The 25,719-nt window shown below is 38.6% G+C and overlaps 1 protein-coding gene across 2 annotated transcripts in view; it reads right to left on the bottom strand.

Moving 5' to 3' along the window:
* KCNQ5 (potassium voltage-gated channel subfamily Q member 5) overlaps positions 1-25,719 on the bottom strand; it is a 532,349-nt gene that overhangs the window by 64,798 nt on the left and 441,832 nt on the right. The window contains exons 6-9 of one of the 2 annotated variants that reach the window (XM_033102968.1): positions 20,571-20,681; positions 14,223-14,318; positions 4,887-4,981; positions 989-1,015 (exon numbers count right to left, since the gene is read on the bottom strand). In XM_033102968.1, coding sequence (XP_032958859.1) covers positions 989-1,015; positions 4,887-4,981; positions 14,223-14,318; positions 20,571-20,681 — 329 coding nt within the window. The remainder of the gene's footprint in view (positions 1-988; positions 1,016-4,886; positions 4,982-14,222; positions 14,319-20,570; positions 20,682-25,719) is intronic. The other variant, XM_033102969.1, reaches the window with a different exon arrangement.

Genomic DNA, 25,719 nt, shown 5'->3' with positions numbered 1-25,719 from the left:
TGACCGACAGCCTCATCACCCCAAGTGAACTTCCCAAACTGATTTCAGTACTGTATAAATATATTGATTAATGCCGTTAGTATAACAAAGCTAAAAGAACAATCCCTGGACCCACACTGGCCCCCACCTGGGAGCTAACTCTGGGCAGGGATGCTTTTGTTACGTCAGTACTGAAGCACTAACAGGAAAAAGACTGGCTACCCTACTTCCCTTCCAGGCACCTGGGATTCTCCTGCTGGTTCTGCCTCAACTGCGTTTCACACCATCACCTGGCTCTGTCCTTCAGGGCTTTGCTTCCAAACTCAGGCCCTTAGGTACACACTGGTTCTCACTAATACAGATTACAATGATGTCGCTCCTCCCTAGTCCCTCCAGGCCTAGCTCTCTGCTGTTCAATCTGATACAGCATTCCCTTCTAAGGCATGAAAGAATGACCATAAATTATTTGGTGAAGTTTCTGGGAGGATTATCTTCTTCCTGAAGGATGAAGTGGGGGGACTCCTCTTTTGAATCAGGTCACCTGAGTGAATAAACCTCAGAGCTCCATGATGTCACAGAGAGACTGTTCTCACCTCCTGTACACAGTGTTCCTTTTGCCACAAAAAACAATTTCTCACTCTAAAAGAAGGACCCTAATGAAGGGAGTATATCTTATACTACTTCTCGGGGTTTGAATACTTGGGTGAGACTTCTGTTTGGGAAAACGGTAGCAAGGAATAACCAAAGCTTATAATTATTATTTTTCCCTCAGAATATTCCATGACCTGCAGATTGTAAAAAGCAGTGAGTGAGTTAGGGAAAGACACTTATGCTCCTAAGGGGGTGGGGTGGGGGAATCAATAAAACAGCAACCTCTGCAGGCAATCTTGTGAAAGGTCACTTTTAATCATCTTGTATTTGTTGATTGATTTTACTCACATGAGACACATTTAAAACCTCTGTTAGGCACAGATATATAAACAAACATGTAGCAGAAGAGATCACAAACCTGCTTGATGCTTCCCCTTGCTCTTTCCTTCAGGTGCGTGCAGACAGAAGAGAAATGATGATAAACTGGTGAATACATTTATAGCACTTCATAACGGCCAAATTGGAGACTGGGGACTCAAGTACCTTAAGTAATTCTTTTCAAGCAAGATTCAGGGAAGCAGTACTCTTTATACTAAATGGACCCAACTTTTTAACACATACGCTTTGTGGCACAGACCGGAGATAGCATAACCGCTACGTAGCAAACCAATACTGCCCACATGTAACCAAAGCTACAGACTCTTCATTAACCAAAGTTATCCGTGGTTAAAAAAGAGTGGTTCTGATCTAACCAGCATTAACAAAGACTCTTAGAACGGTGCTGGTTACACTGCAGCTGTAATCCTGGGTTTTAGACAGACTTTTGGGTTTCTTAATCTGGAATCATTAATGTCTGACTTGTATTTCAATCACTTGTTGAGGCTGATTTTGTTTTCCTATTGTATGAAGTATGAGTTCTCTTGGAGCATATTAGGCACAGAGAAAATCTACCAGAACTCTTCTAGTCCAGTGATGGGTAGTGTTTTTAGCAACGCATTTTAGCAAATTCAGGTCTATGCAACATGGTACAAATGAGCTGTGTGTCTTTGGCAAACAACTCACGTTCTCGTGGGTTTTGATTTTCTTATGAATAAACTGAAGGCCTTGGATTAGATAATATCTAAATTCTGACTTCTTAAGGTACCAGTGGGCATCCTTGGAGCTTGATAATTCCCTATAGCTTCATAAAATACCTGACTCCCTAAAATAGCATGTTTACCTGTGTTTCACCCTTTGCCTAGCCTTCATTCCCTTGAAGAAGAAAATCAAGAAAAATATGTTCCCTCTATACATCCTTCTGTTATTAAAATGAAAATTTGAAATACTAGCAATTGCGGAGATCTCAGAGGAAATGTAAGAGATAAATCAGACCAGAGAGGAGAGAGTAAGAAATGCCGGGTCTATCCCTGGCAGTTTGCGTGGGTATGGCACGCCTCCTCACCCTGCGCCTCTCTTCCCTCCTACTCCACAGGCTGAGGGTGTAGAGTCAAAGCATCCCATTGTATCTGCAAGAGCGAGGCTTGGTGTTTTTTAACGATAACAATACTGGTGACAATGGCAATCAGGATAATGCTATCGATAGCATGATCTCTTTGTTGACCACCTATTTAAAAGTGCAGCCACTAATGCTCCCTAAATTCCTTCCCTACTTTACTTTTCTCTTTACACTTATCACCATCTAATCTCTTATATGGTTTACTTATTTTTATTGTCTCTTCCCAGCATCCCTTGAATATGTACTCCCTGGGGTCTGAGATTCTACCTGTTTGTTTTTTCCCCCCACTGCAGCATTTGTAATGCCTGCAACAGTGCCTTGCACAGAACAGGTGCTCAATGGATACTTGCTGAACGAATGAATGACAGAATGAATGAATGATGGCATGAATGATCTTTCCCTTCAGAAGTTTTAAAACCTGAGTGTCATAGGGAAATACTATGTAAATAAAAAGAAGTTTCCAGTTAGTTATAAATGTAAAAATATCCCTCTAAGTCACTACAAATTATTTTCCTCACAAACTTACATACTTGATTAAAGCAGGTTTGCTTTCTAAAGCAAAGGTTATGAACTTGGCTTCGGGGAGTTGGTGAGTACATTAAAATTGTGGGCAAGGTTTTAATTTTTTATGCAGTGAAATATGTTTCTTGGGAAAGAGTCCATAAGTACCATCATGTTCTCAATGGTTTAACAAAAACAACAAGACATTAAGAACCACTACAATTTAGAACAATGAAGTAGGGTCCGGTAGGAGAGATGTTAGGACATCTAGGTTCCCATGAACTTGGCCAGTGACTGCTGGGTCCTTCTGGCCAAATACCTGTTGTTCAGTAGACGGGGCTGAGACTCAGGGGTTAATGAGGGGTGCGGGAAAAGACAGTGAGGGGGATGCTTGACAGCCACAGTGGAACAGGATTAATGCAGGTGTTTGCATAAATTCTCCTCCATTCCTACCCCCACGTAAAACAGGGAAAATATCAAAGGAAAAGAGAGAAGTTACGTGAGTAAGATAATAGTTTATGCACTGGAAGATACTGACTCATTATTAAGTAGTTTTTCCAGACTTCAGAATGACTTTTAATCCAAAAACTGCAGAAGTGGGAAGCCCAATGATGACATACGGTGGCAGATCACTCTCTTCTGTCATGTGAGAACTTTCTTTTGGTTTTTCTGCTAGCCTTCCTCTTACACATTTACCTGGCAACCTTCATGAAGACAATGAATCCAGTTTTTCTGTAATTTTTGATTCATACCCCCAAGGAATAGATGGCACAAGAGTTATATTCATTTTTAAAAATGTTTTATACTACAACTTTGAAAGAGTCTAATACCCAGTAAAGGGAATTTAACTAACATTTAAGATCTGAATGAAAGGAGGATTCTCACCCACACATTCACTCAACAGCACCCCTGCTTCTGTCCTTGCTAAGGTTCTACCCCCTTTTAAACCCTGGCATTCTATGACTATCTCTGTCTATAGCTGCTGACAAATTTTTGACATCAACATTTAGGAGACATGTCCCAGAGAGCTTAGAAGCTACATTGCCCTACTCTTGTCCTGCACTTTGTGAATGGGAAAACTGAAGCCCAGGGCAGGATAAGGAAGTACTCTAGCGGATCCCAGCAGTTAATGATGGATCTGCTGCCCCCAACAGGGTGTATTCTGCTGCCTTACAAACCTCCTTTGAGACTGCAATGCCATGAAGGCTTCTCCAGCTGATTTCTCTTCCATATCAGTAAGAAAGAGGTTTCTCTCACTGAGTCACAGTAGTTAGGTGCCTTGAATCCCATGAAGCCACTAGAATTAAGGTTTTGTTGGGCTATGATGAGAAACAGCAGGTGCTCTCAAACACTAAGTCAGATGAGCAATTTGATAATGTTTGAACCACCCCAGGAAGTGACCATTGTAATCAAGCTGGGTGATTCACAGAAAGCCTTTTCCTGGACTTATTTGCTTTGGTTGTATTAAGGCAGATTTCTTTAATTAGATTAGATAACGATTTAATATGCATTCTGCTAGTTGAACTGGAGTCCAGGATTCCAGGACTAAGGATTTTTTTTTGAAAAGTGAAGTTCATTGTAACCATCAGGACTATTCATAATTTTTCCAGTTCTCTCTTTCCAGGCACAGGGTAGGATTGTACTTCCCCATCCTCCTTGAGTTTAAGCATGACCAGGTGATTTGCTTTGGCCAATAAAATGTGAACGCAAGTAATATTACTTTTAAATTCTGCATGCTAATTCCAAATTATAATCTGTTTGGTCCCGTTGCCTCCTTATTAACTATAATACTATTAGGATCCAACTCTTCTCTTATTTTGCTACTGATATCAGTTTGATCTGCAAGTGAAAGCTCGAGGACTATTCTGTAAGGGGATCCAGATGAGAAATGACTTTGAGGGACTTAATTGTGCAAAGATAGATTGCTCTCAAAGAACTCCCTGCTTGGGGACAGGTGATGGATGGAGTTTAAACAATCACTGTTTTTCAAGAACTATGGTGCTTACCTTTAGAATTCTGGTGGGCTTTATGAAATATTAGAAAATAAGCATGGAAGAGTAGAAATAAATCTCTATAAAAGTTTAGAGCCCTTTAATCCTTAAGCCCCATCTGTGAGTGGTGAGGAATGGTACTGACTTCCTGAGTATATTGCTTTGGGCCTGAGTTGCTACTGAACAGGTTTGAATTTCTCAAAGAGCAGCAGGGAATACACAAGCCAAAAGTGTGTGTGTGTGTGTGTGTGTGTGTGTGTGTATGTGTGGTTTGTTTCACAACCTTGAAAAGACTTGACTACAGCACCAGCTGTCACACTGATACCTACTTGGTAGGGCTGCAGGTGTGCAGGGCCTTCAAGTGCGGCTTCCAGGTTGCAATGGAAACGGATTTCTCATCAGCTGCATAACTACGCCAAACGCACTGCATGTGACATACGCCGAGATATAAAGAAGAAAAATAAAACAAGATAGAATGAAATAAAGGGAGATTTCTAAGTTAATACACATTAAGAATATTTTCCTTGTAATACTTAGCCCTGATAAATGCCCAAAGGGGGATGACCACTTTGGCATTTTCCACTGGCTATTAAACATATCCCGCCACACCAGTAGAACTGCTTTTCAAAACAACTCACACCAAAGAACAGAGGTACCAATAAGTATAGCATAAAGCAATTTTTGAATTGGTTAGGGAAAGATATGACATTATCCAAGGTAAGCTACCTGAGTACAAACATGCATCCGGGACCCAACTGCACATCTCTAATCACTATTTGATAAGATGGAAGCAAAGAACTACCAAAAACCCACAATGCAACTAGTAAACTAATTGGTCATCTAGGTCGTAAACTAATGACCACCAGGCTATGTTAATGATTTACTGAAATTCTATAAAGTTGAACCAGCTAAAGATTAAGAGTGATAACAAAAGGCAGGGCTAAACAAAATAGAGGAAAATGTATTCTCTAGGAATGTAACTGGAAAGCACTTAAGGATTTAATGTCATAGTCTAAGAATATGTTTATAGATCCTTGATGTAAAACATAAGCTCTATCTACTTCATATAATTATACCTGACATATATAATATGAAGGATTTCCATGCAATCCTCACAATCAGAGTGTGGATTGAGACCCTATTTTGTAGATGAGAAAATAAAGGCTCAGGTAAATTAATAGGTTCACACAAGGCTGGTAGAGTTGAGACATCATCTCAGATTGCCTGGCTCTTGGTCTTAGAACTCCTCCCAGTCCTTTGCTGACTGCTCGATAACTGTGGGAAAAGTTTCCCTTTGAACTGTCTATTGGAGAGATTGCCTGAACTGACTCTCCATATAGACTTTGCTGAATTTCTTCCTTTGTAATAAGTCTGGAAATATTGCTAATGACCAATATTCAGGAATGAAAGAAATTTTTTTATTATAATTCATAATAATAGTTTAGTTCAAATTAGTTTAAACAGGTCTTATTCTTACTATATAACCATGATTCATGATTGTGAAGCCTACAATGAAGAAAGCAGTGATCTAATAATATTCTTTTCCCTGAGAATATAATTGAATAAATGTGTGCTGAACAAAAAGTTAAAAATCAACACAACTACTTTGGAAAACTGCTTGGCAGTATCTAATAAAGCTGAATACATACATACCCTATGATACAGCTACAGACTCCTGCATATGTACTCAATAGAGATGTTTATAGATGTTCATCAAAAAAATACCATATTTCCCCGAAAATAAGACCAGGTCTTATATTAAGGTTTGCTCCAAAAGACGCATTAGGGCTTATGTTCAGGGAATGTCATCCTGAAAAATCATGCTAGGGCTTATTTTCCAGTTAGGTCTTATTTTCGGGGAAACACGGTACATACAACAATGGTCAAAACAGCACTATTCTTAACAAACCAAAGCTGGAAATGCTCAAACCCCTACCAAAAGTAGAATAAATAGATAAATTATGAATATTAACATAATGGGATGGTACACAGTAACAGTACACCACAACTACACTCAATAATATAGATGGACTTTAAATGAATAATGACCAGTGAGAGAAACAAGACACAAAAGAGTACATACTGTGTGATTCCATTTCTATAAAGTACAAAAAAAAAAAAAAAAACCAACCGGAAACCAAGAAAAAGGAATTTTCAGAAGGCCGCACAGCAGTTACCCTTTGGGGGACAGTGATTAAGAAAGGTAAAGTAGAGGTACTGGTCATATTGTTTATCTGGAGTGCTCAGTTCTTTTAGAATATGTGCTTTTTTCTGTATGTACATTATACTTCAATAAAATGTTCAAGAAGTGATATAAAAAAATCTAGAAAAATATATAGTGAGGCCTGAGCATATTTAAAAAAAATGTTATTAAGGAATGTTCAAATAATTGAAGCAGGGTTCCTTGCCTGGAGCCTTGCTCACAGGACTCATGTTGATTTATCTTACAAATCTGTGAAAACTTATGCTAAGCATCTTGACATCTTACAGAGAATAAAGCAGTTATTGTTGTATAATCCTGAAATGTTAGTTTTTGCAAACATTGTATAAACACAGTTTACAAAGTGGTCCAGAGTAATCAATGAAAACACATGGATTTATCATTGCAGCTTCTTCTGTTGTGAGGCGTAGAGAACCTCCAATGTTGTGACGGCATAGATGGCTGCTTTAATTAAGCAATTTTCATAGAAGGCACCAAATATATGTGAACTCAAATACTTTGAATGCAAGACTCATGTAGAACTAGAAGCACACAGCAGGTCTGCACATTATTAGATATCAGTGAGAAAAATCCCAAACAACAGTACAACAAAAAATTGGACATTACCTGTCATTGTTATATAAAGAATTGGAGGTGAAAGAGGCTACTCTTAGAAAACTGAAGATTTTTAACAATGAGACCTGGCCCCTTCCTTCCTTCCTTCCATCCTTCCTTCCTTCCTTCCTTCCTTCCTTCCTTCCTTCCTTCCTTCCTTCCTTCCTTCCTTCCCTCCCTCCCTCCCTCCCTCCCTCCCTCTTTCCTTCCTTCTTTTCTTCCCTCTTTCCCTCCCTCCCTCCCACCTTCCTTTATCAAATTGATCTCAATGGCTAAACTCTTATTCCCTTCATTACTCTTCTAAAAATGTCCTATAAATGGGAGGTACAGAAGGAGCAAGTGGCATCTATCTCAGGGTTGGTGCTAGTTAAGAGTCAAAATGGAAGTAGAAAGGGTACTTCTGTTACTTATAAGAGTATATTGGAGTATAAACTCCAGTTACTTTGTTCCGTTCTTAGTTCGCTCTCTCTCTCAGATATTTGCTTCTAACAACTGAACCTCATGGCCACAACCATATGGTCAAGTAGCTGATGTTGCCATACTTAAAGGCCAAAATCACATAGTGGTTGGCAAGGAAAAGAAAAAAAGCTCCAGAGGGATTTAATTTACATGGCATATATACACGCCAAAGGAGCAGAATGAAAGCCATTTCCCATTTATTTACCATGAATTTACCATTTATCAGGTGACCCTGGTGCTTTAGGCAGCTAAACAAAATCAAAATTTGTTCTATAACTACAATGTCAGTATAATTAAGTTTTGGGGGAGTATTCAGTTTGCATTGTCTGGAGTATTACAGCTATGGCACACATTTGACCCTTTCTGAAAATGTTAATTTCAGCTGAACCATGCAAAGGTATAATTAACATGGAACTGATTATTTTCAGAGTACAGAATTTAAGAAGTCAGATAATTAAAAGATTCAGGATGAAAACCAGTAATCCCTTTCCCCACCTTGCTTCTCATTAATTTTTGTTCCTTAGAGGCAACTGCCTTCAATTCTTATAGATGCTCCTTCTATCTTTAAAAATCCTAGGTTTTAAGGGTTGTCCTCATACATATATTTCTTGATTTTTCAATTTTTGGCACTATCAGTTAACTTCCTACCATGAAAAATAGTGACATCCCACTTACACATTCTCTTCCCTTCCTCTCATCCTACCAACAATTTTTAGTTAAGTTATTATTTAGTGTTTGCTTTTCTATGGCCCTGTAACTATTATTCCTAGGTCAGCAATGTGATGTAACATGACCTTTTGTTTCCTATATATATTTTTTGTTTTTTCTTGGAGTTATTATTGCCCTACTTAATTTCTTAATTTGCCTTTATGTATTTATTATGAATACATTCCTGAACTTTCCAAAAGAACTCTGAAATTCCACTAGTTTACATATATCATGAAATGAAATCGGTCAGTTGCATTTTGCACTTCCTTGAGGATCTTTCTCCTGGAGCTCTCCAGCCGCATGCTCACTCTGTTCTCTAGGCCTGTTATAGCTTTTGTCCTGGGACTTCCCTTCCCTATTGTCCTAGAAATTCCCTTTGCTCTTTCCTGTGTGGGATCTCTTGTTTCCTGGATGGCTACGTCTCTCTTTCTTGGTTTATCTCTTTGTTTTGGAAGAATAATTCTATCCAAATAGCTTCTTTTTTTTTCTTTTTAAAGTCAGCTTGATTGAGGTATAATTGACTTACAAAGTTGTAAGATATTTGAAGTGTACATAGTGGTGAACATATATATATATATATGATTTCCCCCATCTAGGTAATTAATATATCCATCATTTCACATATTTATCTTTACTTGTGTGTGAGAATATTTAAGTTCTACTCTCTTAGCAAATTTCAATTATATAATACAGTGTTGTTATCAACTATAGTCCCTGTGTTTTATACTAGATCCAAAGATTTTATTCATCTTATTTATAGCTGAAAGTTTGTAGCCCCACCCTCCAGTCTCTGGCAACCACTTTTTACTCTCAGTTTCTAGGAGTTTAACTTACAAAAAAAAAAAAAAAATTAGACTCTACATATAAGTGATACCATGCTGTATTTGTCTTTCTGTGTCTGGCTATTTCACTTAGCATAATGCCTTCAAGGTCCATCCATGTTGTTGCAAATGGCAGGATTTCCTACTTTCTCATGGTTAAATAATACACCATTGTGTGTGTGTGTGTGTGTGTGTATGAAAAACAGTATGGAGGTTCCTCAAAATATTAAAAATAGAACTACCATATGATCTAGCAATCCCATCATCCCATTTTCTGAGACTATATCCAAGGAAAATGAAAACAGGATCTCAAAGAGATAGCTACCCTCCCATGTTTATTACAGCATTATTCACAATAGCCAAGACACGGAAACAACTTAAGTGTCCATCAATGGATGAATGGAAAAAAACGATGTGAGATATATTATATCTATATCTATCTATCTATATATATATATCTATATATATCTATATGTGTGTGTGTGTGTGTGTGTGTGTGTGTGTGTGTGTGTATATATATCTCAAGTAGGTTCTTAAGAGTAAAAGGAAAGGAAAGTTTTGAGATCTTGCATGTCTAAAAATGTCTTTATGTTACTCTTATACTCAATGAATAGCTTAGCTGAGTAGAATTTTAGGTTGGGAACTATTTTTTTCTCCATAATTCAAAAAGTACTGTTCCACTCTGGTAGAATTTTAGGGTTACTAATGAGAAATCCAACAACGCAATCCTGATTCTTGACCCGTTGGATACTTCCTGCTCAGAAAGCATTTAGGATGCCATTTATTTGCAAGTATACTGATATCTCACTGTGATGTCCTCAGTGTGAAGTGTTTTGTTCAGAGGGCTGGGCACTTGCTGGGCCTTCTTACTGTGGCCCCTCAGTTCCAGAGAATAACAATGTAATACAGTTTTTATAAAATCCTCCCCTTAGTCTCCCTGTACTCTTTGAGATACTCCTGTTAGTTGGATATTTGATCTCCTGGAAGGGTTATCCAATTTTCCTATCTTTTTTGTCTTATTTTCCATCTCTGTGTTTTTAATTCTACTTTCTAGGAGATTTTCACAACTTCATCTCCCCTTTGTTTTCTTCTGCTGTCATATTTTTCATATTTAAGAATTTTTTCCCTAATTCTGTTCTTATTTATGATTGAAGCACTAAAAAAGATTTATAAGTTCTGTATGAGTGCTTAAAGTATATTGATTGGTGGCCTCACTTTAAAGTAGCTGGGTGAAAACTCAGTTATTTCACTAGTCATAACATGAGCCAAAGTTCCTATCTACTCTATCTATCTATCTATCTATCTATCTATCTATCTATCTATCTATCTATCATCTATCTTTTTTTCTGTCTATCTGTCTGTCTATCTATCTATCTATCTATCTATCTATCTATCTATCTATCTATCTATCTGTCTATCTATATTTTTTTGGGCCAGCTAGCTTCTCCATAGCAGCATCTTCTAATCTCTTCCTTTCAGAAAAATAACCCCATCTGTCAGCATTCATTTCACAAACTTTCACTTAATTCCCTTTTTTCTGTTTCCAGTAAAGCATCTTGGCTCCACCCTGAAATGATCCAATCTCTCCAGAATTAATCCTCTAACATGGAACTTCTGAAGTACCTTTAAATGCTGATCACAAGGCTTCAGTTTTTATATGTGTACATATATACATACATATATGTGGGAACACACACACACACACACACACACACACACACACGAGGATGCAACTGCTGCTACTTTAAAGGAGTAATGGATTCAGATTCAGGCACCAGGGATTTGAGTCATAGCTCTTCCTAGGCTTATCCTGGGGATCAAGTGACATAATGTATTAGAAACACTCTGCAAACTAGAAAGCACTTCACAAGTCTTAGGCATTATTAATAAAAGTTGCGACATTCGGGCAGGTATTCAAAACATTAGTGAGAGCTGCTTTCTTTTCCCAGACTGCTCCACTTGAAATGAAAAGTTAATTTAAATGAATAATGCAAAGATATTAACATAGCTAAATTTGCCGCAATCTGCTGGGGTTTTAAACTTTTTCCTAAAACTCTGAAATGCTGGTTAATTTAGTTGTCTCATCAACCAAATGACAAAGCTTTTTGGGCATTTCAGCACCCTTTTAGAAAGATAGTGGCTCTGGCTTAAAACACATGAGATTGTTCTTGGTCTTGAAGCTTTGTGTGTTCAGCACAAGGCAGGTTTACTGGGTAAGAAAATGAATGGATCAGCAAAGGAGGCCAGCTTTTCAACCTAGTGCATCCTTAGAAATACATCTCTGCAATATAAAATTAAGGCTTAAAGCCCTGAATTCTGGCTAAGTGTCAAAGCAAAGAAGAGCAATAAATATACTTAACACTTATATAATTATTCCTATGTCTAATAAATAAACTGCACTTGGATGGGGAAAACAATTGCTCTTCAAATTAGTAGATTCTACTTGATTACTGAAACCACGATTAGGTATTCTTGAATGTTTCAATCCTTTCATTTTACACTTTTTTTGTTCAGACAACACAGAAGCTAGAGTTTTTAAGTAAAAGAAAAATTAATGATTTCACTCCATTATTAGCCATGTTTGTACAAGTTCAATTATTGATCACAATGTTATATAACCGAGTTCAATAAAATAAAATTCTAGATCTCCAGGCAAAATGGTTCCATCAGTCTCTTGTCTACCAGTGAGATTACTGATGAAGAAGGCCTTGCCTTGCTTTGACTGTGGATACATAAATGTCTGTGGTCCAGTGATTTGCTGCAGGCGCAGTAATCTATTTTCAAGTTCAATTGGAAATTGCTTCTGCACAATTTAGTATTTGATAATGATAAGTTAGCTAAGGAAAGTCCCTCCTGTTATTCTCTATAGCTGTCTTGTGCAATATGACAGCTAATAGCCACATATGGCTACTGAACACTTGAAATGTGTCTAGTGCCACTGAGGAATTGAATTTCTAAATTTAAACAGTCACATGTAGCTAGTGGCAACTGTGTTCGCAGCATAGCTCTATATCATCACAAGGGTTTCATGCATAAGAAATTCCTACAAGGGCTCCCTTTCTAACAGAACAGCTGATATTCTAAGATGGTTTTTGATATAGAGTCCCCTTTTAATATCCAGAAGTGTTAAGGATCTGTACACAGAAGTGGTTGTATTTTGAATATGTGGTGATTGAGAAAATATACAATAAAAAGCTAATAAGTAACTTAGTAAGGGTTTTAAATAAATGTGAACTTAATTCGTGACAATGGTATCTCCATTCTCCTGAGAGCAAGTAACCTAGATATGTGTAAGATATATCATAGGTTCCATATGTAGACAGGGCTTGGTGCCCGAATGGATGCAAGGAACCCATGGAATAACTTCTATAGTCACAGGTTGGAAAACATTGTTCTAGAATCAAAAGATAAAAAATAAAGGATAATTAAAAGATAAAAATAGTAAGGAGAAAAATTCTTTAGAAGCATGGAAACACCTCATAACTAGCTAGGAAGTGCCAAAGGATGGAAGGCTATCAGTTTGGGCACCGGCGGATCTTGTGTGCGTACTAGAGTGTGTGACACCTCTTTTCATTATGGCGATCATCATTTGGTTTCAGATCTTAAACTCCTACTACTTAGGGATCTCTTCCTTCAAGAAAACAAAGCTTACTTTATCTTTAATACTCTTTTAAAACCTGGAAATTTAAAAAATAGAGACCCTCAGTGGTTTGCATTAAAAGTAATGCCCAATAGTCCATTTCCTTGTCAGTAGTTGCAGAATAGGTTGATTTAAAAATGAATATCCTCATTTAATCATCAGATACAAAACAGATGTCTTTCATAGTGTACCTGAGTCACCCTCACCCACATCTATCCCTTGCTCTGTTTCTGTTGGAAGTACTTCATATCACAGGTAAAGGCTAAGAAAGGTAGGGTTGTGTAGTGGTTTCTCCACTCCCGCAACCCACTTCCTTAAACCTGCAGTATAAATTAAAACACTTTGCTTGTTACTACAACATGAAGACCAGTCTCTTAGCACGTCAGATCACCCCAAACTCCTTCAATGAGGGGTTCTGGATCTCCCACTGACTGACAGGAAGGGAAGTAACTAGATTCTATAATTAAATACCAACTCTACCTTATGGATCTATAGAAAAATATATTTTGTGATTCTTAAACAACCTGGTTCTAGGATGGTGCTACTCCCAAAAGATATGGATGGCAAAAGGCGAAGCATTCCTTTTAGTGTTTGAAGCAAATCCTGATCCATTGACAAGAAAATGACATGTTGAACAACCTGTATGAGTTAACTTTCAAATAATATGCTTCTGATTTGATATTCTCAAGCATCGATACATTCCATCATCTTACCAGCTCTTACAATAGGATAATCATTTCAAGTTATTGCTCTGGATGGCATTAAAAGTAATTCTACAGGTACTTAACCTTGACATTCTAAACAAATATGTTGTTCTTCACAACAGTGGCATCCGTGTAGCTGGAGAAGGTAATTGTAATGCAGGGAACAACGCTATGTTCTGCTCCATCACTTAATGATCAATTATGTTTCACCGAGTTATTCATAAGACATACTAGGTTATTCCAGGAGCAACACAGCTGCTAACCTCTGCATGGCCTTGCTGGCATGGCTAATTAACCTTGACTACACATTGACTATTTACTGAAAATATATATTATTTTTCTGTTTGGGAGCAGGGAAATTTTGCCCAAATCCAATACTGTACGTTAAGTTCCAGCTTCATTTTAAACAACGAAACAGAACAGTAGCTCTACTAAGCAATGAGAAACAGAGACTGGAAAATGACCCAGCAAGTGCAATGGGGACAGATGTTGCCGTCTACCTATTACCTGACATTTACCTGAATGAGGTTGGCAGCTGGGTTCCTTCTTTTCTCAAAGTGTTTCTGGCGGTGCTGTTCTTGTACTTTTAATGCAAAACCTGAGCCAAGAATACCCTGGAACAAAACACAAAAATAGTACTTAAATCTTTTAAAAGCACTGTTAAATACTACTACTATTAAAAAGTAACCCTTTAAAATGAGTCTGAGAAAAGACAAACAGTATGCAACCTGTCTGTAAACATACTAATTAAAACAAACACTATTTACCTCTAGTATAATACCATGGCTAATGGCAAGTTGTTGGGCAAGACTGCCAAAAAATATAACAACTTCTGTTCTTTAGTAAATCAACCAGGCATTGCCATTTATCATGTCTTGTGGTATAGTAGAGGCATGATAATTACAAATAAAAATCACCATTAAAAATATTTTTTGTGTGATCTTCTCTGTAACATTTCTTTATATCTAAATTAGAATAAATGGCACTATTCAGTGATGGAACATGGAGGACATGAATTCTGGTTTTGGACAGAGATGGATTTTAAATTTAGGATAGTTGAAGTCTCACTGCTGTGGACATTGGAGTTTTTCTAGCACTTTGATGAAATTACTGAATTTTATGTTTTCCATTTATGAAATGGTGGGGGAGAGTGTTTAAAATCTGTCCCAACTGAATCCTCATGATGTTATAATTCTATATCTACCAAAGTAAAGTGAAAGGGAGTAGGAAGAGGACAGTTATCCAGATAACACAAACACTCAGTTTTGAAGACATAGAAGGTTTCCCATTTTGCCTGTTTTATTTAATGGAGATAAGAGCATGGGTTAGTACAAAGTACATTCCTATTTCTCTGAGTTTTAATCTCACGCTTTTGGCATTCTTTACCTTTTTGATGTTGGCTCATCTATTCAGATTTTAGGGTTAGTAAAATTATATGCCATTCCTATGTTTATGTTAATTTTTTGGCTGGTTTGCTTCCTTCTGTACATCAACTTGATCTGCGAAAATTTCGGCCCTTTAAAATGTTTCCCTCTTTTCAATTTGCTTTGGTCTAACATTGTGGAATCAAGGTCTCAGCCTTGGGCTGGCTTTTGGAGCTTGTTAAATTCCATCTCTGGGTTTTGTCTGTAACTGTCTACTTTATTGGCATGGGACATGAACTCTACTCCTTTCAAGTCTATGGAGTGTACTTCCTAGCTATAAATTATTAGCTTTTTATTAAACTTCAAGGAGTCTAACCCTTGGGTGAGAGACAGGGTGTCGGCTAAGTACTAAGTCAGTATTCATCACAGATAAGCAACGGTTGATTTTCTTTTCTTTATATCTTTAAAGTAGCTCAAAGATAGTATAGGCTGCCTGGAAAGGTGGTGGGATTCTCATCTTTAGAGGTGTTAAGGCTCAGCTGGATGACTGCTTGGCTGAGATATTTTTGGGCTCTAGATAACCTTTAATCTTCCTCTTATCTTGAGAATCCACAATTCTAAGTCCATTTGTGACAGTAACCAGATAATAAGTAATGTGATTACAGTAGTCCCCTCTTTATTCACAGGTACATGTTCCAAGACCCTTAGTGGACACCTAAAACGCAGGTAGTACTGGACCCAAATGTACTATTTTTTTCCTATACATACATACCTCTGATAAAGTTTAATTTATAAATTAGGAACAGTAAGAGATGAACAACAACAACAATACAATAAGACAGTTACAACAATATTGTGTAATATGTTATGTGAATGTGGTCTTTCTTTTTCTCTTTCTCTCTCCCTCCCTCTCTCTCTCTGATAACTGAGCTGATAATGCAGAGGGCCACTGCGTGGCTAATGGGAGGATAGCATATGCAGTGTGGATGTCCTGGAGGAAATCCCGGCACAACTGAGCGCGAGGATGGGAGATTTCATCACGCTATTTACTCAGAATGGCATATAATTGAAAACTGATGAATTGTTTATTTCTGGATTTTTCCATTTCCAGTCAAGGTTGACTGTGGGTAACTGAAACCACAGAAAGTGAAACCACGGGTAATGGGGAGGGGGGGAACTATTGTATGTTTAAAATACAGTTGTATGATAATACTATTTGCTATTAATGAGTAATGTTTGACTCCATTACTAATTAGGATAAATGACTGCACCATAAAATTAGCAATTATGTCATAGGTTCTGTTTTCCATCTCTTTTTCAGTGACTGTCTCATGCTAAGATCTTTTTCTCATACAGGTTGTGAGTACACAAACTAAACTTTATAAAAACCTGAACTGTATGATCTTGTTTTCAGATTTAAACAACAGTTCCCTCCATTTGGAGGTTATAAATATGGCCCTCCATTTCCAAATCCAGATCAACTATAGGCATTTGTAACTCCTAATTTTTTCCTGCTATTTAAGATCACTTAGGAAAAAATTATTTATTTTCTTTTTAATGTCATTTTTCATGAAGTATAAACATGTAAGAGAATGTGAAACATTAGAATGTATAGCATATATTTATACTATGTATTATGTATAATCCACTCAGATGGAACACAATGCAGATTTTGTAGATGTTGAATGAATAGCAATAACTACTATTTTGGAGCACTTAGTATGTGGATATGAGGTTCAGAGTTAAACCCCTTTTGGAAAATGAAGACAGACCCTATATAGCATAAACTTAACATCTGCCAAACAAACCAAAATGTGCTGAAAGTCACATTGGTATTGCTTAGAAACATGTATTAGTTGATGGTAAATATTTGCTATATATCTCTTGTACCATACTGTACATTACAACAGTTATTAAACCAGATCTGCTTATCGTCTCATTATGGCTCCATTCCAATTTTCTATCACCTCTCTTACTACACAGCTCGGTGAACCTAAATGGAAGTTTATTAAAATACAGTCTATTATATTTATATACTTGTATATATACATATACATAACACACACAGATATAATTTATGTGCCATCCCTTCAAATATTGACATCAATAGATACAAATTCTTAGAAATTGAGTTTTGTTTTAATCCATTTTCTAAGATAATATGACTTAAATTTTTAGGTTTTAAATTTTAATACTATGCCAAGAAGTGCTACATAAACAACACATGGAAAGAAAACATGCTGTGGTAAGCATTTAAAATATTTATCCCCGATATCATCCAGATTAAATGAGCCTAATTTGCACCCCACACATGGCAAACAGACCAGACTGGAAGATACTCTTAGTAGGAACGTCTAGCAGGAGGGAAGGAAGCATCCCGAAGAGAAGGGCCTGCCCCTCAGGCCAATGCCAGGAGCTGGAGCTGCCTCAGCAAGTTTGTAAGCTCAGCACGCAGTGGGCCTCGGGGAAAGAAACCCCGCAGTGGAGCTTGGGAAGGCTGGTTGGTCTGCAGGACTCTGTGATGTGCAGGAGAATCCTTCTACTTTGAGGGAAAGATGGGAAAAGGCTCCTCTCTTTCATGGCCCTCAGGTTTCCTGGGTGGGAGAAACCTCAAACAGGGGTGGCCCAGAATCCACGTCTAACTCTCTTGGCAAAATGCCAATGTGCTCTCCTAAATTTCAATCAAACATGTCAGCTGGTGGGTGCACAAGACATAATGGCATTTCCAGCCACATATTTTGTTTTGAAAATTTTATTTTCTTAAGGAATATATGAACTATTTAGTCTTTCATTCAATATACAAGAACTCAGCATTTAATGTGAGGTTGCAGTAAAAAGACCCATGGTAAAGTTTACTTTTCTTGGCATTGTTAGGGAATGTTCTGTTCTGTGAAAGCAACTTTTTTGATTTCCAACACGTATTAATTTAATTGCACATATAAAAATTTATAATCACTTTATCAGGAAAATTTTCCGAGAACGATTATTTAGTCTCTGATCTTGAACCTAACAGAGTGACACAGTTTAACCTCCCTGTGATGCCCAGAGTTTCTTGATGAGGACCAGGTGTTTCTTTGTGCCGGAAGCAGCCAGCTCCCAGACGTGGCTTGACCCTAACACTAATTGGCCCTAGGTCTTTACTCATTTGGAACACTTTTTGTAGCTTGCTTCTTACAGATTTTCTTTTCCTTCCCTTGTTAGTCTTTCACCATCTCTTCCTGTTGTTATGTTTGTTCTATCAGCCTACCTCAATATTTGTTGTTTATAATCTTCAAAGAATTGTGAAACTATATAGCTAAGCTCATCAAAATTTTCTCTAAATTAAGAAAAGGTTATGTATAGGTCTCAGGAGGCTCTCCTACGAGGACAGCACATGTACTACTACGATTTTAACAGCCTAGAGATTGCCTACTTCCCTGTTTGTAGTTTGTCACTAGATCATGGAGATTGTTACGTATGTGGCCTTACGATTAGTATAAACACAAAAGCAGCAGGTATCTTGTGCCATTATTTTGGGGAAAAAAGCCCAAGACTGCATTTTATTATTTATAAATTTATTTTCCTATACGGAATCTGATTATTGATTGAATCTCGGCTATGTTTAAAATTATTGACATTGCCAGATAAGTTGACTGAGTAAGTGAGATGCTTTTTTGATGCTCCTTGATTTTGTCATTTTACAACAGAAAACACATATATTTAGATTCATACAGAAAAAGGTTTTATTTTTATTTTTTTCATGACAAGCACTGGACTTACATTATCGTGTAGGTCTTCACAAAATTTCTCTGAGCATAATAATTCTTCCTCCACTATATTGATGAAGAAATGTACCCAAGGTTGTTGCTATAGGCTGAATTGTGCCACTCCAAAATTCATATGTGAGAGTCCTAATCCCTAATCCTTTAGAAGGGACTTTCTTTTGAGATAAGGTTTTCATAGAGGTAATCAGGTTATAATGAGGCCACTAGGATGGGCCTTAAATCTTTATGGCTGGTGTCTTTAAAAGAGGAAATCTGGACACAGACATGTACAGAGGGAAGACGATGTGAAGACTCAGGGAGAAGAAGATCACCTACAAACCAAGGAAAGAGGCCTGGAATACATCCTTCTCGCATAGCCCTCATAAAGAACCGACCCTGCCAGCTCCTTGATTTTGGACTTCTAGCCTCCAGAGACAATACGTTTCTGTTGGTGAAACCACTCAATCTGTGATAAGCAGCCCCATGAAACTAAAATAGTCATATAGATAGTATGTGACAACAATAGAATTCACAATGGGGTCTAATGCTCAAGCTTTTGCAATGGTGTTTTCAGTCTCTTCTCTGTGACCTTGTGTCTGGGACAGAATGAGCTGGTCAATCTGGAGTTGGGCAGTGGCCATGGGAAGGATAAGCACATCCTCTGCACTCATTCGTAGGCACAGAAGGAGCCCCGCGAGTTCAGGGCTGTGGTGTGAAAATCCCCACTGCCTTGGCTCCCCTTGGAGGGGTGATCTGGGGTCTCTGCTTGGCAGACACAGTGAGGTGAGTCAGCTCATGTCTAGAGCAAGACTGGGGCTATTGTTCCTTAAGAATGACTGCTGCCACTGCTTTAAAAAGTTTTTTTGGGGTGGCCGGTTAGCTCAGTTGGTTAGAGTACAATGCTTATAACACCAGGGTTGCCAGTTCGATCCCCGCATGGGCCAGTGTGAGCTGTACCCTCCACAACCAGATTGAAACAACTGCTTAACTTGATGCTGATGGGTCCTGCAAAAGCACACTTAAAATAAATAAAAGTTTTTTTTTTAAAAAAAACAACTCTTTTTTTGTTGGCTCTGTTCCCCCACGAGTGGTGGCCTGAACAAAAGTGAGAGCTTGTGGATTGAGGCAAATTGTAATATTTTGACCAATTTCCTTTAAAGAAACAAGAGGAGAAAATGATCAGAAAGACAAGCTTCAATTATTAAGGAGAAAATAATCAGAAGCTTGGGAGAAGATAAATGTGCTCTTCATTCTGATAAGATGCAGAAACTGCTCATTATGAAAAATCAATGATGATGACACAAAGAATAAATCATCTGACACACTGAAAACTCTTTAAGGTCATATGATTTTCACTCAAATGGGTCTGAAGAGGTAAATACTCCACTTGTGCCCATCCATCTCTTCAGTAGCATACATTATAAACCAAATTGGAGTGATCAGTTTAAAAAGAAATCTTTGTCTTTATAAAGATTCTAATGTATTAGTAGCATGTTGACTGAAAGGTGATGCCATCTGAATTACTATTTGGTCATAAAAATCTAGCTGGTATAAAACTCTCAGGTTAAGCATCTCCAAGGGAAGAGTATATTTTATAATTTATCCACATAGATATATGTAGAAAAGTCAACATTATATCAGAAAAATTATGTTTGTAAATGATATAGATATGTTCTCGGGCATATGAATTTGTGAAAATTCACACTAATAAACCTCTAAGATCTTATTTAAACTGCTTTGTTTTTGCAAAGATACTCACGGCAGGAAGTGCAAAGAAAGAAATGCCGAGGAGCGCAAAGCCTGCAGAAAGCAATCTTCCCAGCCAAGTTAGGGGAGTTTTGTCTCCATAGCCAATCGTTGTCAATGTAATCTAAAAACAAAATAAATAGAATGTGCAGCTTAAGTACGTGAATGTTAGGACCTATGAACAGGAGGCAAAGCAACGTTTCCACTAAATCATTCTTCCACAAGACTTGTTGGCGCATTTTATTACTGTGCTTTAATTTTCCATGACGCATAACAGAACTTCTCTTTGTTTAAGATAGGGAATAACCTACATACTTGTTTCTCCCTTATAACACAATTTTCCATCTTTTTAAAGTGTATTCAAAGAAAGGTTATTTAAGTAAGTGGATAACCATCAGTGATACAGAAATGATAGCACCACGGATTTAGGACTCGATCGGTACACAAAGCAATTATTTACATTAATTATGGCTGTCCATTTATTACCTTGGCAGGCACTTCCTGAAGTTCTCGTGCATACAAGGTACGTGTTATGATTTGTAGTGGAACAAAAACTAGAGGTACACAGTTCTTGTCCTAGGATATTTATGGCATAAGAGGGGAGAAATGTCACACACAAATTATTAAAACACAAAATAGGGCAAGACAGGTATTATGATGGATGCACAATTAATCTGCCAGGGGAATTCAGAAAACAGATTATTACTGGCTTAGAGGGATTGAAGAGGTTTTATTGGGGAGATGTCATCATACTAAGGCTTTGAAAGAGGAGTAATATTTTGAGAGGCAGAGATGACAGAGGGTGATCTGGAGTGGGCTAGGGGATCAGGTGACCAGCTACACAGCACTGAGAACAAATAGGGTAAGTTCTAGAAAGTCTAAGTTGTTTATTTGAGCTGGAGCCTGGTGGGTCTGAAGAGGATTAGTGAAAGAGGAGGTTAACTAGATATGCTAAAGCTGGATCAGGGAGTGTCTTTGAAAAATGATAATTAGATCATGTCTCTTCCCTGGTCAAACTGCTCCAGAAGTTTCCCATGCCACTTAGGAGTTCTAACTCCTCTCCAGGGCCTGTGATCGTGGCAGAATGATGGGGCAATTGAATTGGAACAGTGACAACAGTACTATGTGGTACTGGAGAATAAAGAGACGTGTTTAGGAAGTTCAGTAGAAATACAGTTATTGATTATCTGGGAGCAAGGACTTGACAATTTCAAGGGGAAGATGGCCGCACCATAAACAAAAATATAACGAGAAAGAGAAGGTTTTGGAGCAAAGATGAAGAGTTTGGTTTTGCAGAGACAGATTTTCAGAATGTCAGTCTGACTCTGATCTAGAAATGTTGAGCAGGAAACTAAGATTGAGAGCCTGAGTCTTTGAGAGAGATTGGGTTTGGCATGAGATTTGGGTTTTGGAATCAGGTACACGGTGATTGTTGAAGCTTTGTGAATAAATGAGATTGCAGAGCATTCCACAAAGTGATCCTAAGACACCTCAGGAGATACAGACATTTAAGGAATAGAAGAGAAAGGAAAGCCAGAGACGAATAAATTTTTTAAAAAGTAGGAGAAGTAGGAATGGGCTATGTAAACAGAAACTCAATGGAGAAGAGAGTTTCACAAAGGACCAGGTGACACCTGATGTCACAGGCTCATAGGTAACAAGAAGAATGAGGACTGAGAAAAGATGTTGGCTATGGAGATAGGCGGTCACTGGTGATTTCTAAGAAATTGGTTGCTGTGGCCATGTCATCTTACCTGGGCTTTGAAGGGCGGGTAACATTTTGAGAAGCAGAAATGATAGAAGGAGATAAACTCCATGAAGCCAGACCTTGCAGAAGCATTCCACTCAGCTGACCACCCCTTCTTGGACTCTCTTCTTTCCTCACTTCCGTGGTTTTCCCTTTATATCTTTGGTGGCTCCTCTTATGTAGCCCTCCTTCTCTAGTCAACCTTCATTGGATTCTTGAGGTTTGGTACTGTGTCTTTTTCTGTTTTTAAAAATTCTACTTCCCTCCAACTTTCCTTTCTCTTCTAGCTCCTCTATTTTTGTCTCTTCCCAGGTGGTCTTAAACGTTCTCATGGATTTAAATACCATTTTTAAGCTGAACACACCAAATTTTACTTCCAGGCTAGACCACCCTTCTGAGCTCCAGATCCATAATCTGTGGTTGATATTTCTATTTGGATGTTCCATATATTTAAAGTTAACACATTGAAAATAGAACACTTGTTTCTCCCTGACCTGTTACTCCCTCAAATGTATCCCCTCCCCCCTGAATCCAGAGCACCGCCATTTATCCAGCTGCTCATGTCAGAAGCCTCAGAGTCATCGGAATGGCTCTGTTCCCTCACTCCCCTCATTGAATCTCGGCAAGTCCCATTCATTTTATCTCCCAAAGATCCTGCAAATTCCTCCCCTTCGCTCCCTCTCACATTCAGGGACCGTGGTAGACCAGGCCACTGCAGCAGTCTCTTAATTGCTCTTGCCTCCCTCCAGTTTCTTCTCCACACACTTGCAAGGGGCATCATTTTCTTATTGCCCTGTAACGATAACTTCAATGGCTCCTCTTTGAATTCAGAATCAGTTCTAAGCTCCTGACTATGGCCTACATGATCCGGTCTCCGCCTGTCTCCTCAAGATCATTCTGACTTCACCCTCGCTCACTGCGTTTTAACCACAGTGTCCTTTCAGCTCCTCAAACAAGCCGGATTATTTCTGCCTCAGGGCCTCTGCACATGCTGTTCCCTCAGCCAGCATTGCTCTTCTCCTCACTCTTCCCCGGGCTCTTTCTCATCCTTCTGGTCTTTCCCCCAAATATCCTGCTATCAGAGAGGCCTTCCCGACCCACTTGGTCTACAACAGCGCCTCTGGTCATCTCTATTTCAGATCCTTGTTTCTTAATGTCACCTGTCATTAGTAGTGTGCTGTATTTTTCTTTGGTGGATGGGTCCTTATTTCCTTTATGAGAAGGAGGAACCATGTCTTTACTCCGTTTTCTCCTTAATATCTAGCATAATGCTTGCCACGAAGTAGAAGGAACTCAATGAAATATTTAGTAAATCAATCAAGTATCCTTTCAATATTGTTGGTGACAAATGGAATGAGAGACATAGGGCAGGAGCTCCCTGAAATCTCTAACTTGAGGGGAGGCTTTCTAGGATGTATTCGTGCATGTTTCCAGAGAGGATGAGATGGAAAAGGGAAGGGGTGGTGGTTTTATGATGGGTTAAGGTACCCGAGGAGGCAGAGGAAACAGGATCCAGGGGACAGTTGGAGGGGTTAGCCTCGGCAGTGTGAAAGGACACCTCTTCCACTGTGGGGGGAGATGTGGGCACAGTGTGAATGGAGGGCAGGACTGGGAATGCTGAGTCCGTTCCCTTCCATTCCAGTGAAAGAGAAGGCAGGATCTTCTGTGGGGAGTGAAAGGTTTGCTGGGGCTCTGCGGGTGTGTGAGGGTGTCAAATACAAGTCAACAAGGGGCCTACTGGGCAGAGGAAGCTCATTCAAGTTTGGAGAGAGGGACTTTGTTGTAGAACCTAGTCGCCAAATTAATCAAATGCCACTGGCAAAATCAGTAGGGTGTTCTCAAAGGCATTCCTTGGAATCGCAGGAAAAATCTTCCGGCTCAATTTTATTACTGGTTCCTAATCTTAAATATGTGGAAACGATTATAATGTACTATAATTTTCCTGCAAAATTGCTTAATCTTTTTACGGCAGTTTATTAATAATAATAAAAACCTGAAGGAGAAATTTCATGGTTTGGTCATAGCAATAATGTTACATTTCACAGTTTGCTTTACATTCTAATAATACATTTGAGTTATTCTCCTTGGACCGGTGCTCAGAGAGTGGGTTTTAAACTATTGCCTCTAATTCCGAATGATGAGACGCAGCAAAGTGACAATGTACTCAGTGTTTTATTCTGAGAATACTTGCTCTCTCTCATTCCGAGGGTTGCCCTTTCTCTTACAGGGGTTTGTGGGGGAGAAGAGAATATGGTGAACTCTGAGAGCAGCACGCTGCAGTCTCTCTGGGGGCAGCAAAGACTCTGCCCACCTCCGTACTCTGGTTCAGGCTTCTGGATGGTCGCGTCTCACCACGTGCAGGGGACTGAAATGACCAGCAGCTCCACGGGGTGCAGCAACTTCCTCCACCCCGATTTCAAAGTCAAAGTTTCTCAGGGTGTTACTTGGTTGAAAGCATAGGGGCCTTCTGTTGCCAGGCTAAGTTTGGGAAGGATCTGGCAACATGGGGGCAGTTTTGTCTCTCTCCACATCAGGGAGGGGTTTGGTGGGGGGGTTTCCTGGGTGCATCATTTCACTTTTTGTGACTGATAGGGGACCACTAGGCTTCCTGAGGTGAAAGAGAGGTAGCACCAGAGATGATATTATGACATTTCTAAGATAAACACAATAAAAAGATGTGAGCCTTCTCGATGAATTCACACTGGCTTGATCTAGCTGTCAATTCTCTAAGGCAATGACTGGCTGCATTTGATAAATCCATCCTTAGATGAGGCTTGCATAGATGGTCATTGATTTTCTGGACTTTTAGGGCAAGCTGTCCTGGAAGTACCAGTGTGTCTCCTTGGAACGGTACAACCACATAATGTTTCTTTGCTTTTCCTGGCACCTGGAAGGCTCTGCTAATGGTTGTCAGCAGGCCCTTTGTGCACGAACTGAGTAGCAGAAGCCCTCTTGGTGCCGCTTCTCCCCCACTTGTGCTAAATAATAAACCCATTTTGGTCTTCTAGAAATCTCGTGAATCTTTTCATGGCTGAACTCAGTAATGATTAGTTTCATTTGGATCTAAAGTTAGAGAAATGTACGCTCACACAGGACCCCAAAGACACACCAGCTCTTCAGGGAGCTCCTGGAACAGCAGCTTTTTCAGGGAACCTTAAGCAGAGGCATATGTGACCGTCAGGGGATTGGAGGAAATCACGCCTGGAGGAAATTGACTATACTGGGCACAATTCCATTTCTGACCTTTTTCCAGAGCTCATAAGAGATATGCTAGTTAACATATGCTGGATAGATTAAATTTTAAATATTTATTTATGTATTTATTTATGCCCTTGTTTATTTATTATTGCTTCCTACTCATTGACTTTTTAAAAAATTTCCCAGCAATTTATTTAGCACTAGTTTGCTGTGGGAA

The sequence above is a fragment of the Rhinolophus ferrumequinum genome, chromosome 3, assembly GCF_004115265.2.
Source record: "Rhinolophus ferrumequinum isolate MPI-CBG mRhiFer1 chromosome 3, mRhiFer1_v1.p, whole genome shotgun sequence".
Classification (NCBI taxonomy): domain Eukaryota; kingdom Metazoa; phylum Chordata; class Mammalia; order Chiroptera; family Rhinolophidae; genus Rhinolophus; species Rhinolophus ferrumequinum.
Note: the sequence above shows the minus strand (reverse complement) of the source record. Positions and strands in the feature narration are given on the sequence as shown.